Here is a 15,344-nt window from a genome sequence, read left to right on the forward strand (position 1 = left end):
GTTACGCCAAACAAGGCGACGGTAAGGCCTGTCCTATCGACAGACACCAGCAATGCAATAGCACCAAGCCCAGTCTCGGAACCTGAAATATCTAAACACCCCGTTCCTGACACCACCGCTCAACCCCCTTAGCCAGCTTCTTCTTCTGCTCCCGCAGAAGCTCTATCATAGGCCCTACCTGCTTCCTATGCGAAGCAATACGGTCCCCGTCACCTTTATCGCTACACATCCTTAGGCACAAGATGAGCATCATAGATCTGAATCATGAGTTTCATAACAGCCGAGTTACCTCAATTCGGTCGACATTCCGACGGCGACCGGACGGGTCGGGATATTCAGGCAGTTTCTCCGCTTCGAGGCAAAGAAGCTTGAGTCGAATGTCTCGCTTTCCAAGCTGTTGACAGAAGTGCAAGAGGGTTGCCCGGATGTGGACGTACAGCTTGCCGTATAGTCTGGTACAGATAATTCTTCGCAGTGTGACCCGCGGTGTAAGCTCCATTGACAACTTGTAGGAGGTCCCAGCCGGTGAAAGGATCTGTGAAGTCTGGCATAGGCCAGGTACGATCGGCATGGAAGAGTGTCCTGAATGTGTCAACAGCTAGTACGATGGAAGGCTGGAATAACTAACGGAATAGGAGTATCAAATCCCCTGCGTGGGCATCCGAAAGGCAACAGAATACCGAAACGACGGAGCTTCATTCAGGCCACACGCCAGTATGGAGGGTGCGCAAAGAGTGACTTCTGGACTAAGTCTTTCCGCTCAGGCTTTAGGGTAGCCTTTTGTCAGATTCGCAAAGCGACGGGACCAGAAAGAAGAGTGGGAACCTGAAGGTAGTCGAAGACGAATCCAGTTAGCCCTAGGGAGTATCAGATAAAATCCACTATCTGGCAAAATAGGGGAAAAAACAGAAAAACGATGGTTGAACATCAGACGGCCCTTCGCTAGCGTTGCCATTGTTTTCAGATTCGAGTCAGCGAAATTCGATCTGATAAGGTCTTTACATGCCAGGCATCTGGTAAGGACCTTATCAGATCGTACTTCGAGGATCAAAACCGAAAACAATGGCAACGCTAGCGAAGGGCCGTCTGATGTTCAACCATCGTTTTTCTGTTTTTTCCCTATTTTGCCAGGTAGTGGATTTTGTCTGATACTCACCCGTCCTTCTCTGCACCAGTCTGGCTCCCAGTCATCGTTTGCCATAGGGACTTGGCAATCCAGTTTATGCGAGGGCCAATGTTCAATTTGTCATTCTGCACAGCAATACTGTTTTGGTTCATGTGTTAGGGCAGTAAGTTTCACGTGGGGTTGCACTGTTGGAGACTAACCATGACCAAGTAGCACCGGCTACAAGCCTTAGTGGCCTTGACGGTATTGTCGTGACAAGGCGACGTATTGTTCGCGCGGAACCCGGGATTGAGCAATTGTCTCGAACCTTTATATGAAGATCCTCTCGGAGCTTGACACGGTGAAACTGGTTTAAATCAGTCTCTTTGAAAGAGAAGAGGATGAAACTTGATGAAGGATGAAGGATGATGAAACCGTGTGGAGCGGAGTGTGTGAAGGTGAAGAACACAGAAGTGTACCGCGGGGATCAAACGTCCTCATAAAAGCGACGCCGAGACATTTGTGTACTGTCATTGCCTGTCATATGATGTCGTCGTCAGGTTACGGCGCGGAACCGTATTCTATGAAACCGATGGATATCGATGTTGGTCTATTGCTATCTAGAAATACGCTACTAATACGGATACATCACCACTACCACCATCATCATTTACTCACATACCTTCGTCCCTGCATGTACCCAGGTCGCATGTCTATTATTCGTCTGCACGCTGAATTCGGGATCACGTCGTCTATTTGGTCTTACAATATGGGACTCTCTCAAAGAAGCATAAGGAAAGGTCAATGAGCCGCATATGCCAAAAGGTGAGGCAATTGTGTCCCCAACGATGCTGCGATATCAGCCCTGTATACCAGGCGAAGTGGATTTAATACTGTGTAGAGCTCATCGCACAGTTTAGATTCATCTTCAGTGCCATATTAGCTTTTTGGTTAAGCCGAAGCCGGCTAGCCGAGCCCGCCATGCGGCCCGAGCCGTATTCCTTCCATTGTACTTCCACTTCAGGGTCCATGTAATGGACGGAAGCGACCTCAAGAGAGGACTCAGAGGAGTGATACTCAATTTCAGATGAGGGCAACCGCCAAATCTTTTCCAATGAGCCGCTTCCAAGGTTATCCCATATGATACGAGATTTGACATTCAGCCTTGACAAGACTCAAGATATTAATGCAACATAAACGTATAGTTACTATAGGTAGGTACAATCGTCTGGATAGCACCATCCTAGGTGGGATCCGATATCTGGTCATTGTCTGGAAGACTACGCTTGAGGGGGTTCTTATGCAACATCCTTACGTACCTCCAGTAATCGGAAGAAATAGAGAGCCATATATCAATAACCAGAAATACATGTAACTATGTCGTAAAGGTACGGTATGATTAAGGTTAGCAAACGATAGTTACCCCGAGTAGGTAGGTACTAGATACTTACCTCTGTGTAATGCGGACAAGGACAGAAGGAACAAAGCACTTAGCACTGGACAGAAGCAACCTACTTGAAAGAAAACTCTATGGTATCCATTAATACAATACAAGCTCATATCAAAGACAGTTGAAGAAAGGACAAACTATATGTATAAATAGCCATTGTCATAATGAAAGCGCATAGAGGACATTGACTAGGTATTGTTCTATGTCATGTAGTCTCCCACGTACATACCTCAACCTTCATATAAAAAGTCCTAGTATCCCCGAGTCCAACTCTCCATCACCGCAACCACGAAACCAACTCTACAACATACAATCCAAATCGTCAACTACCAAACATCAACATGTCAGACCCCACCCGCCTCGACCGAGCCACCCAGATACCTGCAGCATCCCGCAATCTCGCTCTCTGTCCCTGGGTGTCCAGATCCGGCCGTGTCTATGAGAGAGCGGACGCGGACGCTCTATGGCCAACCGTAGAGCTGGAGGATAGTTTGGAGTACGTCGACGACGAGTACCTGCTGCGGTTCGTGCTCACTCAGATCCAGAAGTCGAATGTCATTGTCCAGATTCGGGCGCAGCATTATATTAGACCCAGGTGTCTGTCGATTCCTTCTGATATGGTTTCGGATTCTTATGCGGTGATCCAGGCTGAGGCCGCTAGGAGGGTGGAGTGGTGGATTGAGCAGGTTAAGGCTGGGACGGCGTGGCTTGACCGAGATGTGCTTTTTGGTCCTCGTAGAAGGATGAGAAGGGCGAATTAGAGTGGGGATGGGGATCGTCTGGTGGGTTGTGAATACGATGTATTCGAATGGAGCACTTCTGAATATCAAAACAGACTCGAATACTAAGACGGATTCTACATCTCACAGAGTCGAGAGAATCGAGATCGGATTTGACTATGAAGTAGCCAGGTCCGAAGGAGGATACAACTAAAATTGACTAGTTAGTCACTGGGTGAAGACTACACGGAGAAAGTGACTGTGATCACCGAGATGTCTCGCTGACTCCTGAGAATGTAATGGATTTTATTCACTTTTATTTCGACGTTTGATATGAGAGATAATTTCAACTACTTGATAAAAAGACATGGCTTGGTTTAGTTGTACACGAGCTAAGCCCTTTTAGGCCATCCCATGATTTTCCAATGTACGTACCCTGTTTTTTGAATGATATTTTACACTTGACCTCCCTAATCCATACCTAGTTTTATTGCAGCGGTGTAGGCGTAGTCCATGTAATTTCCAATTGACATGCGATGATGGCATAAGCCCTGAAATAGTTGCGGGGAGGCTCAGCCCGCTCAAAAGCTTGATGTTCTGCCGCCTTTCTAGAAGCAAGAGACGGGCGTTTTAACCAGGACCTTATGTAGGCGGATTAGGTCTCCGCCACCTCGCTACACAAAAGGTCCGTGTTATCTTCATATCATTTGATCATTGCTTCGATCTAGATCATCTTTAAATTCTTCCTACATAGCAGAACCTCCGTCAAGCATAACCACTCCCACCCTCGTGAGCACATTGTGAAAATAAAGGGTACGATGTCGGTCTAAACCCGTCATCTGAAACCCTTAGCTCGGAAGCGTCGGGCAGCTAGATGCCTCTGCTCAACTACTGCGTCTCCCGCAAGATTGTTGTTCGAGCACAAAGTGCCGAGGAGCATCAATTCAGAGAGAAGGGAAAGATTTTGTCGCAATTGCGTATTTTCCCTCAGTATGTAGCCCGATTCAACAGGAGCTCTGGGTAACAGAAAATTGGCACTGAAAATTGTACCCCATTATGCAAATTCAAAGCACGTTCCGAAGACAGAAACAAACGCCGGTTGTCCTCATAAGAAAACAGAAAATTTAGAAACCACGCCCACGACCGCGACCACGGGGGGTCCTCCGCGCCCACCACGGCCTCGGGGGCCGCCGCCGCGACCACCACCGCGACCACCACGGTCTGCTTCCTTGCGCGCCTTGTTCTTCGGCTTAGGTGTATCATCAACGAGAAGGGTATCGAGGGGGAGGCTGTCGGGGAGGATGAGGTTGCGGATTGTGGAGCCGCGGACGTTGATCGTATCGAGAGAGATGGGGTCACGACCCTTGGGGGTCATCTTAACGGCCCGGAGAGCAGTGTTCATCTGAGGTGAGACGGAAACGATAGTACCATGGAGAACAGTGCCTAGATGAAGAATCCTGCTTTTAGCAAATGTAGCGCTACCGCTTCGTGGGCTTTGCGGGTTGGGAGAGTCGAGCTTGGGGTTGACAGGGACTGCGCGGTTACTGACCATTCTTGAGTTCGACGGTCACTGTCTCATTGGCGCACTTCATCAAAAAGCTAAAGACACAGCTCATGTTAGCAAGATGGGTTTCAATCGAGATAGATGCGCTTCATAAGGCCGGGGCGCGCGCGGCCACATTAGGATGATATCCACATACCGAACGAGCTTCATGGTGGATATGTAAGCTGCAGTGTGCAAACAATTAGGGCTTTTGATATAATTCGGAGACTAGCAGATAGCTAGTAGAATGTGGGGAGAAACGGCGCGGAGAGGTGTTGGTGATGCCATCCAACACAGCTCGAGGGACAGAAAAGATCAGCCACGTGATGCCACGTGATCTCGTCTTCAGTTCGAATTTCGACCCGACTACGAAGTCGGCATATCCTAAAAACCTTTTATGCGGACCTACGAAATCGTGAAGACAAATTCCACAATGCCCTCCTGCGAGGAGAGGAAAGGGAACACTTTTGGAAAGTGCTTCGGCCAGTAGGTGTTCCCTTTCCTCTCCTCGCACGAGGGCATCGTGGAATTTGTCTTCACGATTTTGTAGGTCCGCATAAAAGGTTTTTAGGATATGCCGCAATTTGTGGACTTCGTGGGAAATGGCTTGTGTAGACGGGATTGTCGTGTCGGGTGTCGCGTCGCTGCTGGTTGTCTCAGTCGTGTCAGGTGGCGTGTCGCCGTTGGTTGCCTCAGACGTGTTGGAGGTCGCGTCGCTGCTGGTTGCCTCAGTCTCGTCGGGTGGCGCGTCGCTGCTGATTACCTCAGTAGTGTCGGCGGTCGCGTTGCTGTTGGTTGCCTCATGAGTCTCCGGTTGTGGGCTTTCCGACCTTTCCGTCAGTCTAGGTGACTGCCGGCGGCGATATACACCCTCCTTGATGGTTGGCATAACCGACGTCCTGATCAACGACCGTTTTTTGATGCTGTACTGTAGACAAGTCATGGACCTTCGTACATTCTCCAAGTCTTCGATCTTTTGCGCAATTAATATATTTTGTCTGATCCGAAATTCCGAATTTAGATTGAGCTGAACTTTTGGTTTCTAACTTAACAGTTCGGCAGCAATGGCACCGGTTCATTGATTGTTCCTGATCTACCACATGCCCGGCCAAGGGGTGCGTAGGCTAAGAAGAGAGGGAATTGAATCGGTGACATGTAGGCTGGCACTCCAGAATAATCAGAGTTGAATCTGCACAAATAACCCAGAGTGACCTCCTCTCTTTGCAATCCTTGTCTCTCAAGTTGTGTCGGTCATAACACAAGCACCATGATACGGCGGGCGGCCGCATTGCTGGAGTATTGATCATTGTCGAAGAGACGACTCGAATTCAAGTGACTTTAGAATATCGTTGTTTTTTTTGTTGATGATGGCAGATTCATTTATCATACTGTGTGTAACCCAAGAACATAAAAGCATCAAGAGGAATGTATAAGGCTTTTGGCCATCTAAAGAAAACGATCAAGAACCTAGCAGGCTAGCACCTGGTCTAACGTACCCACCTTATTGCAGTCGCTCTTTCAGTTGCTAGATAATGTGCCAAGGGATGATGTGCCTAAGGTCTGACGAGAGAGTCCAAGCATTGTGCGCTGACAAATCCACCCTAGACATCTCCTTGAGCCAGGCTCTGGCTTTTTGAAAGATTGGCGGAACGAGCCTGGTGCTGGTCGTTCCCATCTTGGTACAGATGAACGAATCTGTAAGGACAACTGTGATAGCTTGCATGAGATGATGAAGGACAGACCACCTTGCGCAGTGAACATGCAGCCAAGCCAAGTCTGGTTCGTCTGGCAGCAAATCAAGAAGGTGACAAGTTGCCTCAATGCATATTAATCTCATGGAACCGGAGGATGCATCCGTATCGTCGGGTGCTTTTGACAAAGAAGCCATGAATCGACGAAGACAGGGACGAGTGATGAAAATTTTGGTGGAATAGAACTGGAACGCCAGTTTCAGGCGTTGACGCTTGAGAGGACCAAGTTCGCTGGGGGTTTGAAAATGGTAGGGACGAGGAAGCGAATCAAGCCAGGTATCAGCTTTTTTGTTCAACGTGGAGATCATGGTATCGATATTGGCCCACGACTTGTAAGCTGCACAAGGTGCGTAGATGCTATCAAGAGCTTCGCGCATGATGATGCTCAAGCTTGTAGTGTAAAAGAAACACAAAGAGTCACTCGGTGGGGGTGGGGGTGCCTCTGCAACAATCGGAGGATTCGTTTCGTCGAGTGGTCGCTTTGTGGAACGTGAACCATCTCTATCCATCGACTGATGCGTTGTACCGCCGTCCCCCTTTGAGCGGAGCAGTCTCTTGATCAGAGACTTCCGAGCCGTTCGGTCTTCAATACACTTCAAAACATGGCTGCTATTTAGGTTGCCCTCCTCAAAGGGTATAGGGAGCGGTGTTGTGCTATAAGTTCCACCTATTCCTGGAGGACGTCCGGTGATCGCGGATAGGGAGGTGTCCAACGTATACAACGTCCACCACAGTCGATACCTGACCTCCTTTGATAAAGGAGCGACCCTTTGACTGTCGAGCCGGAGATTGAGCGCCATAGCTAGCGCAGAGCGGATAGCCAAACCACAAAACCTCCATGACCTAGATCCGAGATTCTTTGTGAGACGGGTGGTGAGCTAAAACGGGGACTAGTGTTCTGTACCTGTTGATTCGGCCATTTGATAGCATGTAAATGGTCGCAAGTACTTCAATCTGCACTTGCTGAAGATTAGGATCCTCTTGTAGAGAGGTTTTGCCAATACTGAGCCTCCACGCCCGTGAAAAGTAGTCCAAATGTGAATAATTACCTGGGTCGCCTTCTACTTGTAAGCCGGATAGATGCACCGCCGCAGTGGCGAAGATCAGATTCAAGACAGCCAACCATTGCCTCCCCGGTCGTACAGCCGGGTCTGCATAGAAGACCTGGTATTGAGCGAGGAAGGTCGTCTTGCCAAGCAGCGGGAAAGATGGATGGATGGCTTGGAAATAGGTGTGAATGAGTTTGTCGGCCACGCTTTTATCGGGCCTTTCTAGAATGCCCACATCATGTCGTATCTCCACATCCCCGTCAGTGCTGTAATAATTCATGGATGTAATAGCCAGGCCGCTGGACTCTTCTTCGGGTATGGGGAATGTAGTGACATCTTGCGCGAGGGTAGACTTCAGTCTGTATAGCCAAGCCACCTCCGAGTGCTCGCCCATAAATCCCAGTTCTTGCAACTTTCTATCACGATTGAAGTCCTCATCTGCGTGATCAAGAGCAACTAATCGATCTCCATGTTCGTCGTGGAGTTCAGCGAGGTCGGGAAAGGTCTGCAAGACCTCATGGTTCGGAGTCTACTCTCGTTAATTACTGAACAACAATCTTGTGTGGGCAGCGGCACTGCTGGTTATGATGAACAGGTACAGAGAAGAAGTCAAACTTACCCTGCGTAGAGCTTGGTCAACTTGACTAGCAGACTGAGTACCAAGGCTTGGGTAGAGATCTCGTAGCGTGGTTTCCAACTTGTCGATGTGAGCGTTCAAGTCCTCGATCCTTCTAGAGACCATGTTAGTATATGATCACCAAATTACATGCTCATTCTTTGTACCTTGCTGTTCTCTCGCGCTTCCTATCACCGTAATTGCAATCCAGCTGCATTTCCTCGCATCTCCGACACGTTGGTCGATGACCACTACATTTGGTCTTCAGACCATGGCAGGGCTTGCATGCTTGACTGACTCGGCATCTATCACTCCACTCCGTCGGGGTAGATGTCCGAGGTATGGGGACCTTTCCATTCTGGCTATTCTCCTTTATTCCGAAAGGAAGCGTCGGCGATGAGTCTTCAATGTTGTTGTCAAGAAGGCTGTCGAAAAAGAAGAAAGAGTCGGAAGAGCCGAGCGTTTGCGGAAACTCCGCCTGATCGACGACATCTGGAAACAAAGCGCTAGAGCTTGAACTATCCTCAAGGTTTGGCAGCCACTGAGAGTCTGAAAATCCCGTCATCCCGTCACTATCTAATTTCGTCTCGCTGCTTGATGCCCGCCGACAGTTGGTGATTCCCAGCGAGGAAAGAAGGGGCCCCCACGTCAATATCTTTATAGGTATAATATTTTAGGGCTGCAGATCCATTGCATTCATGGAATTAATGCGAACGTGAGAGTGCTAAACGAAAGCGGTGTGCATATTGCGCTCATCCCTTCAGATGCGATTACCTAGCGACAGCTCATGTACTTTTCAAGCAATTCAGACACCTTGCATCTCAACGCTTAGACCATATTGCCGAGAGAAAGTGTAAGTAAAGCTAGTTGGCTCCGATAATAGGTACTAGTATTGAGAATCGAAAACGCTGAGTGCCGTGAGTAGAGTGGAACACAGCAACATTTCCGGGACCTTGTCGATTATATCAGTATCATTTTGCCAATATATGGCTGTCCCCCTGAATGAACACAACGATCACCATCAGTGTCACACAGAGAGTACTTTGTATACGAGTTGAAGATGGGTAGCGACGAGTCAACTTTCAAACTCCCGACAGCCCGATTCGATTCTGTTGGAGGCTACTGCCTAAAAGGATTAATTGCATGAGCCCTACAAAGTATACTCGTCCAAGCCGCGTCTAGGTCGGGTAAAGTTTCCAGCCGCCTTACCGACTCTCCTGATTGAAGAGAAGAGAGCGGGGAGGGGATGGATAATAATTTTCCGGTATTTGTCTCAAGGAAATAGTACAGCCTGTCGGGCAGTGTCGACATGAAGCATTCACTCCGTACCTAGTCTATATTCATTTGGCATACTAGGCCTAGCAAACCGTCGAAGGCCGGAATTCTGTTTCTGTTCCATCTAGGAAAATTCAAATATTACTTAACTAGAACCTCATACCTGAGTCAGATTGTGCTTTAAGGTTTCCCCTCGCATTCCTGCCAACGGCCGCATAAAATAGCCGTCCAATGGGAAAGGATGTAGCTTGTTCATACATTTGTGCGCAAAGTCTATCGGGCGACTATGTATCCGCATCCGCGGGAAGACCAGTTCCAGGGGCCAGGGCAAACCAAACCGAGGATTGAATACAATTCTTGTACCAAAAACTGCTAGCATAAACTGTAATCATTCTTGCCCTCTTTTGCACAGACCAGGAAACTGTTCCGATACCTTGCGTTCTCCTCTTTTCTTGGTGCATCCGAGTTCGTGTTCGCAGCTATCATTCTCCGCGGACATATAGTGGACCAGTCGCACTTGAGTGCTCTTAGTTTGGTTCATTCGTGATTTCGTGTGGAAGAGTGGACCCGTGACCGTGTCATTACTGCGAAAGAAGGAAGTATCTACAAACGAGGCTTATCTGTCGACTGTAGGTCGTAGGACCGTAGGACCGTAGGAGAGTAGTGGTCAGGTGACTGGTCACATGACTACATGCTTGACGACCTGCATAGTACCTTTATTGTACCGCGTAGAATGGATGTGGACAATCATGACTTGCTGGTTAACTACCGCTGGATTGAACGTAATGTTCCTTCCGCGGAAGTGGAGATTCTATGTGGGGCTGATGTTGATTTTGGCGTTTTGACACTTTCGGCTATCCAGCTGCTGTCAAGGGTCGATCACTGATCGACTGCACCACGACTGCACCACGTGGAGCCCCTTGGTATGTAGATGTGTCATTGATTGGGATAATTTAACCGTCCACACACCTCAGTAGCAGAAGGCTTGTGGCTTGATCTCACACAATCTACATAGTTCCCATAATAATCCATATGCACATGGTATGCCTCTTGTTTGAGTTTGCCAACTCGCCAGTTGGTCAGTGGCCAGTGCTAATTTGCCAGTTTGCTTGTTTGAGCCGTGTGACCGACTTGAGATTTGTTGTATTTTCCTACGCAGATAATTTTTTCCTTCTTATTTTACATCTATCTGCAACGCACTGCCCTATTAAAACTTCTTCCCCATAGTAGTCTCAACACTGAACAGTATCATCCGGTCGACCACAGTTACAAAAAAGCGTAACTACCTACCTAGGGTTAACACTTAACACTCCTGTGAGGGAATAACCTACGAATTGAGTATCGAGTTGTCACCTATTACCATATCGCCGACCATATTGGCCAGTTTGACAATAGCCATCAAATACGCAGTAGTTGTAACTTGTAAGGAGCATTCACACTTGGTGTGTGATATGAGTCAAAGAAGATAAGAGCTTTTTAACTGGATCTTCCGCCCAGAGGCGGGTGCGTGCATTCCTCAAAAACCCAATGCAAGCTTACACGTATGCCCTGCCGCACCCGTCATACCGGCTTCGCCCTGAGCATAGTTGATTGGCTCCTATCTCGGATTCGCCAGTTGCTGGCATCTGTACTTGCGCCGTCACTGACTCACTTATTTTCTGGGACCGGGGACCTTCTGCAAGCTAGTATGGTTAGAACTCTATAGGTACAGTATGGCCGTGGCAAGAGTGATATCCTAAGCTCTCGACAACGTAGCATTCATTAGCGGGATGGAACTTCATGAATCATGATGCCGATCCTTGGGAACATCATCAACTATAATCCCAGTATGCAAGCGGACTTGTTTACACTGCCGTAAGAGAATTCGGACTATAAATCAATCCCAATTACTTTGTGCGCACTGTTTCAGAATAATTCCCCCAATAGCCACAACCGCATTAATGAAGCAACGGTTATCAATCTTCTTAGGTCAGGCCTCAACGGAGGTGAATCCTTCGTCGCGCCGGAAAAAACGCCACACTATATGGAAAGTAAGTAGTAGATACCTCACCGATGTTTTATCAAGGCTCATATCTGACGTTTGGTAGATATTGCGACTTAGATATAGGTGGGGTTTCTATCGGAAAAGAGCATGCTCGTCGGTTTCGGTTGGCACTTTCAGTTTAGACATTATGGAGCTCGAGCGATATGCCTCCCAGGAACGAGCCAGGCTCGACGGTGTGGAGAATCATCCACTTGACAGGAACACCTCCTGGTCGACAGTATCGACTTTACGAGTTCATGTGAACGCTTCAACTGTATCGACACCCTTGAGCCGGACATCCTTTATCTCAGAAGTTCATTTGCCTAGCCCCGTCGTTTCAATCTTCCCACCAGTCTTGACTGGACCAGTCGACTTCGATGAGATGGATTATGTTCATCGACCGGTCTTAGAACAAAGGGATGGGCGTGTGGCTCGGTGGTGCCAAAAAAATGCGTCGTGCAGTGTTTCTTGTTCCAGGATCGCAGTGTCAATGAGATCTCTGCATCAATGACAGCACTTACACCTCAGGCCACCAGGATCCAGCCTCCAATCTGCCTCCTTCCCCCTCGCTACCTCTCCCAAGTTTCTGTTCAAATATAGATCCCCTCAATATAGTTGACCCCCTAAATAACAGCCTAGTTATGGAACAATCTCCTACTTATTTAGCCTTTGTAAACCCTATGCATAGCCTACGGGCGACAGGTGTTCGGGCCAGGGGACAGGACAGGAAGAGCGAATGCTCATGACTCATGCCTACCTCGGCGTTAGACCAGGTCACTTCCATAAGATAAAGGGTTGACTGATTTTGTCTGGAGTGGTTCATTGCAAACGATACGCTGTCGCCCCTTATTGAATACTCCGAAGTCCAAGTGCGCCTCCTGTAAAGAGATGAAGTAGTGAATTTTAAAGGCTCGTATTGGCTCATTCTTCGATCTGTCTTCCTATTCGCCGGTCAAATTGCCCTCCAGTAGATCACCATGTGGATTAGGGTACACATACCACTCAAGCATTGCATGCGTCCTAGTGGGGCCGGAGTAGGGCTCAAACGACCGACGAAGTCTCATCTTCGGATCCGAGAAAATACCGAGAGAGGAAGGGGGTTGTTCGTAAGAAAGTAGCTCCGCCAAGTGACACGTCAATCCCAGCAGTCCGGTAGACCACCGAGTCAGTTCTAGCGTGCAGAAAGGCTATCTCCTACTCGTATGTGGGGTAATGGAAAAGTATAAAAAAGCACATAAGAGGCAATTGTACATCATGAACCGATGCATACCTAAAAGGGATATGCTGGTTCCTCGGAAACGATTGAGTGATACCACATGCCTATCTTTGTCTGGGCCTCGGATAGGTAATACTGCGCTATAATAATCACTTTGTCTACTGACCTATCAAGACTGACAAGCACATACATGGTCTAATAGCCCGCATATGTTTCTAACGGGATAAAACCGCGGAAGACCGGTCAACAAGAATGGTCTCTTGAGGTAATGTTGAGTATTACCATTCTTAGCGGGCCGTGGAGCCATGCACAAGGGCAGCTGGAAGTTGACTGGCATTTTTGAAGATAAAGCAATCATGGAGACAGCTGTAAGCTGTCAATGCAACATGAGTTAAGCATGTCAAAATATGACTCATAGGGTCAATATGTCCTAAGCGACATCCGCCTCTTGGGTTCTTCATTCTCTCTTCTATCACCATGGGCGAGGACTTGTTGCCGAGCGTTTCGCCGGTGACCGCCTCGCTGGGCATGCGGACATCAACCTTGGGACTTTAACCGACCGCCACTATGCCTTAACTAGGTCAATGTTTGTCGGCTCCAAGTGCTGACACCGCCGCAAGTGCACCTGCGGTCAACGATGGTTTCAACTACCGTTCAACCAAAACTCTGTCATTTGAAGATGGTCTCTACCATCCAAGGGATATAGCAGTTTGACACATAGACTGTTCTGCGACTGATCCTGCTCATCTGACCATGTCTGTGGCAGCATGATACAAGCCACCGCCGACATGGTCGATGCTATCTCCGACATGGACGGTGTCTAAAGTTCTATTGCCGCAAGAGCCTGCAGAATCTGTGAATACAGGCTCCCACTACCTCAGGCTTTCCGCCAGGAGGCTAGGATCCCAACGCGTAGCCAATCTCCTTCCAACTGCACCCGCACATGCATTTCAAATGTTTACCCACTGCCTACCTGTGGTGTCGCGGGCAGAAATATCAAACCAAACCATAGCTTCAGGCGGTCCTCGGTGTGCTCCTTGTCACCTGCGTGGTCGCAGCCTGTGTCCTGTCTTGGCTGCGCAAGCAAAGAAGTGGGGGATGGCCATGATCCTCGAGTTTCCAGATCAGTCCACCCTTTCCCGAATCCCCGTATCTATGGCGAGCAAGTCAAAGTAGCGCTGTCGAGTATCAAGAGCAATCGCGTGCCAAGCAAGCCAGTATATCCCCTACATACGATCACCTTGCCAGCGTCTTCAGCCAGCGCGAAAATTCGAAGCTTTATCCCCGTCCACGTTGTTCAGGAAGCCGTGACATATGGTCTACAACTATCAGCAACAGTGCTGAAGTAATACCTATAGACAGACGCCTTGCACAGTCCGAATTCCGTTACGGGACCGTCGTCCGCTCTATGTCGGGAAAACTACCTCTTTACACCAGAAGTCTTGCCAATGCAGCAACTTTCATCAGAACCAATCGGTCTGACGGAAGTATTATCTGGTAACATGGAGAAATCGGACCATTTGAGCATCTATAGCTGAGGTTTCTGCACAGTGAGTCGAGACTCTGGCATATCGGCCGAGAAGCAGCCAGTCAATAATCAATATCGTGTAACAGGAAAGTGGTCCAACGCTGTCTGGGTCAACTGCCAGATAATTGGAAGCAAGGAAGAGGGTTTATCCCCCGTGTATGTGTCTCTCTACTTGGCCAGTAGAATTTGTCATTCCATCCCCGGGCCAAGCAGCCAAGTCAATAACACCTATTTCGCCCAGTCCCACGACTCTCATCGGAAGAGGAGCGCCTCTACGCCGAACATTAACTCGGATCATTTCAAGGTAGATGAGCCGTTTGCAGATTGTACTTTGCCTTCTGAGAGTCTGTGATAAGGTAGTAACCCTGCTAGCGAAAAGCAAAAATATGGTATATCCTGGAGGGCTCGCCAGAGAAGCAAGCATCCCATTTCTAGTTCCGGACTTTACGCTTATTTCTTGTAATTGCCATGATAATAGTTAAAGGTCATCATTTATTTCCCCTAATTCATGCCTGGTTTATTCTGAACCAATCCTAAAAGGGTTGTAGACTCAGGCTTCGATAATCTGAGAACCCCTGTCTATCATACCCCATACCCAAATACAACTCAAGCCCCAGAACTATGTCCCAAACAAATGGGAAGGTCAGACCGCGCTTAAAATTCTTCCCCGGCGGATTGGTTAATGCGCAGATCGTATTACCCATGCCGACATAGCAATCACTCCATCAGGGTAAGCGTCAAGGGGATGTCCGTGCTGATCGTCACAGGGCTGCAGGGCTGCAGGGCAATCGATCGGAACTACTTTCTGCCGCAACTTGACCAAGTAAAATGCCGAATGTTTGAATCGTCCCCTCCGGGCCATCCCGGTATTTTGAGACTCATCGTTGACAGATACACGAAATGTGGGGTTGAACAGTGTCAGCTTGTGAGGACGACGAAATGGCACAGCTTGATAAATCCGGGCCCCACCTACGGCGGGATAGCATTCGCGATACGAACCGGACTACCTCGTTTCATGCTAACTGCAGATCAACTAATGGAACTGTTCCAAACTGTTCGAGATCGTCCC

General features: G+C 48.4%; 5 protein-coding genes across 5 annotated transcripts; 1 reads left to right on the plus strand and 4 right to left on the minus strand.

The window, feature by feature from the left end:
- Positions 1-91: 91 nt before the first annotated feature.
- On the minus strand, positions 92-1,278 carry N7515_005703 (uncharacterized protein; the record flags this gene model as incomplete). Its single annotated transcript, XM_056666447.1, has 4 exons — positions 92-221; positions 279-394; positions 438-582; positions 1,157-1,278. 4 exons carry the CDS (start codon positions 1,276-1,278, stop codon positions 92-94), a joined length of 513 nt encoding a protein of 170 aa, XP_056520043.1.
- Positions 1,279-2,896: 1,618 nt separating this feature from the next.
- N7515_005704 (uncharacterized protein) lies at positions 2,897-3,316 on the plus strand (the record flags this gene model as incomplete). The annotated part of the gene is made up of 1 exon (XM_056666448.1): positions 2,897-3,316. The coding sequence occupies one exon, from the start codon at positions 2,897-2,899 to the stop codon at positions 3,314-3,316; it is 420 nt and encodes a 139-aa protein (XP_056520044.1).
- A 1,063-nt stretch (positions 3,317-4,379) lies between these two features.
- On the minus strand, positions 4,380-4,826 carry N7515_005705 (mRNA splicing protein SMD1; the record flags this gene model as incomplete). Its single annotated transcript, XM_056666449.1, has 1 exon — positions 4,380-4,826. One exon carries the CDS (start codon positions 4,824-4,826, stop codon positions 4,380-4,382), a length of 447 nt encoding a protein of 148 aa, XP_056520045.1.
- A 396-nt stretch (positions 4,827-5,222) lies between these two features.
- On the minus strand, positions 5,223-5,706 carry N7515_005706 (uncharacterized protein; the record flags this gene model as incomplete). The annotated part of the gene is made up of 2 exons (XM_056666450.1): positions 5,223-5,281; positions 5,358-5,706. The coding sequence occupies 2 exons, from the start codon at positions 5,704-5,706 to the stop codon at positions 5,223-5,225; spliced, it is 408 nt and encodes a 135-aa protein (XP_056520046.1).
- Positions 5,707-6,342: 636 nt separating this feature from the next.
- Positions 6,343-8,798, minus strand: N7515_005707 (uncharacterized protein; the record flags this gene model as incomplete). The annotated part of the gene is made up of 4 exons (XM_056666451.1): positions 6,343-7,446; positions 7,517-8,146; positions 8,237-8,348; positions 8,401-8,798. 4 exons carry the CDS (start codon positions 8,796-8,798, stop codon positions 6,343-6,345), a joined length of 2,244 nt encoding a protein of 747 aa, XP_056520047.1.
- Between the last annotated feature and the right edge of the window lie 6,546 nt (positions 8,799-15,344).

Source organism: Penicillium bovifimosum, assembly GCF_028826915.1.
Source record: "Penicillium bovifimosum strain IBT 22155 chromosome Unknown utg000005l_segment0_segment0, whole genome shotgun sequence".
NCBI classification, from domain to species: domain Eukaryota; kingdom Fungi; phylum Ascomycota; class Eurotiomycetes; order Eurotiales; family Aspergillaceae; genus Penicillium; species Penicillium bovifimosum.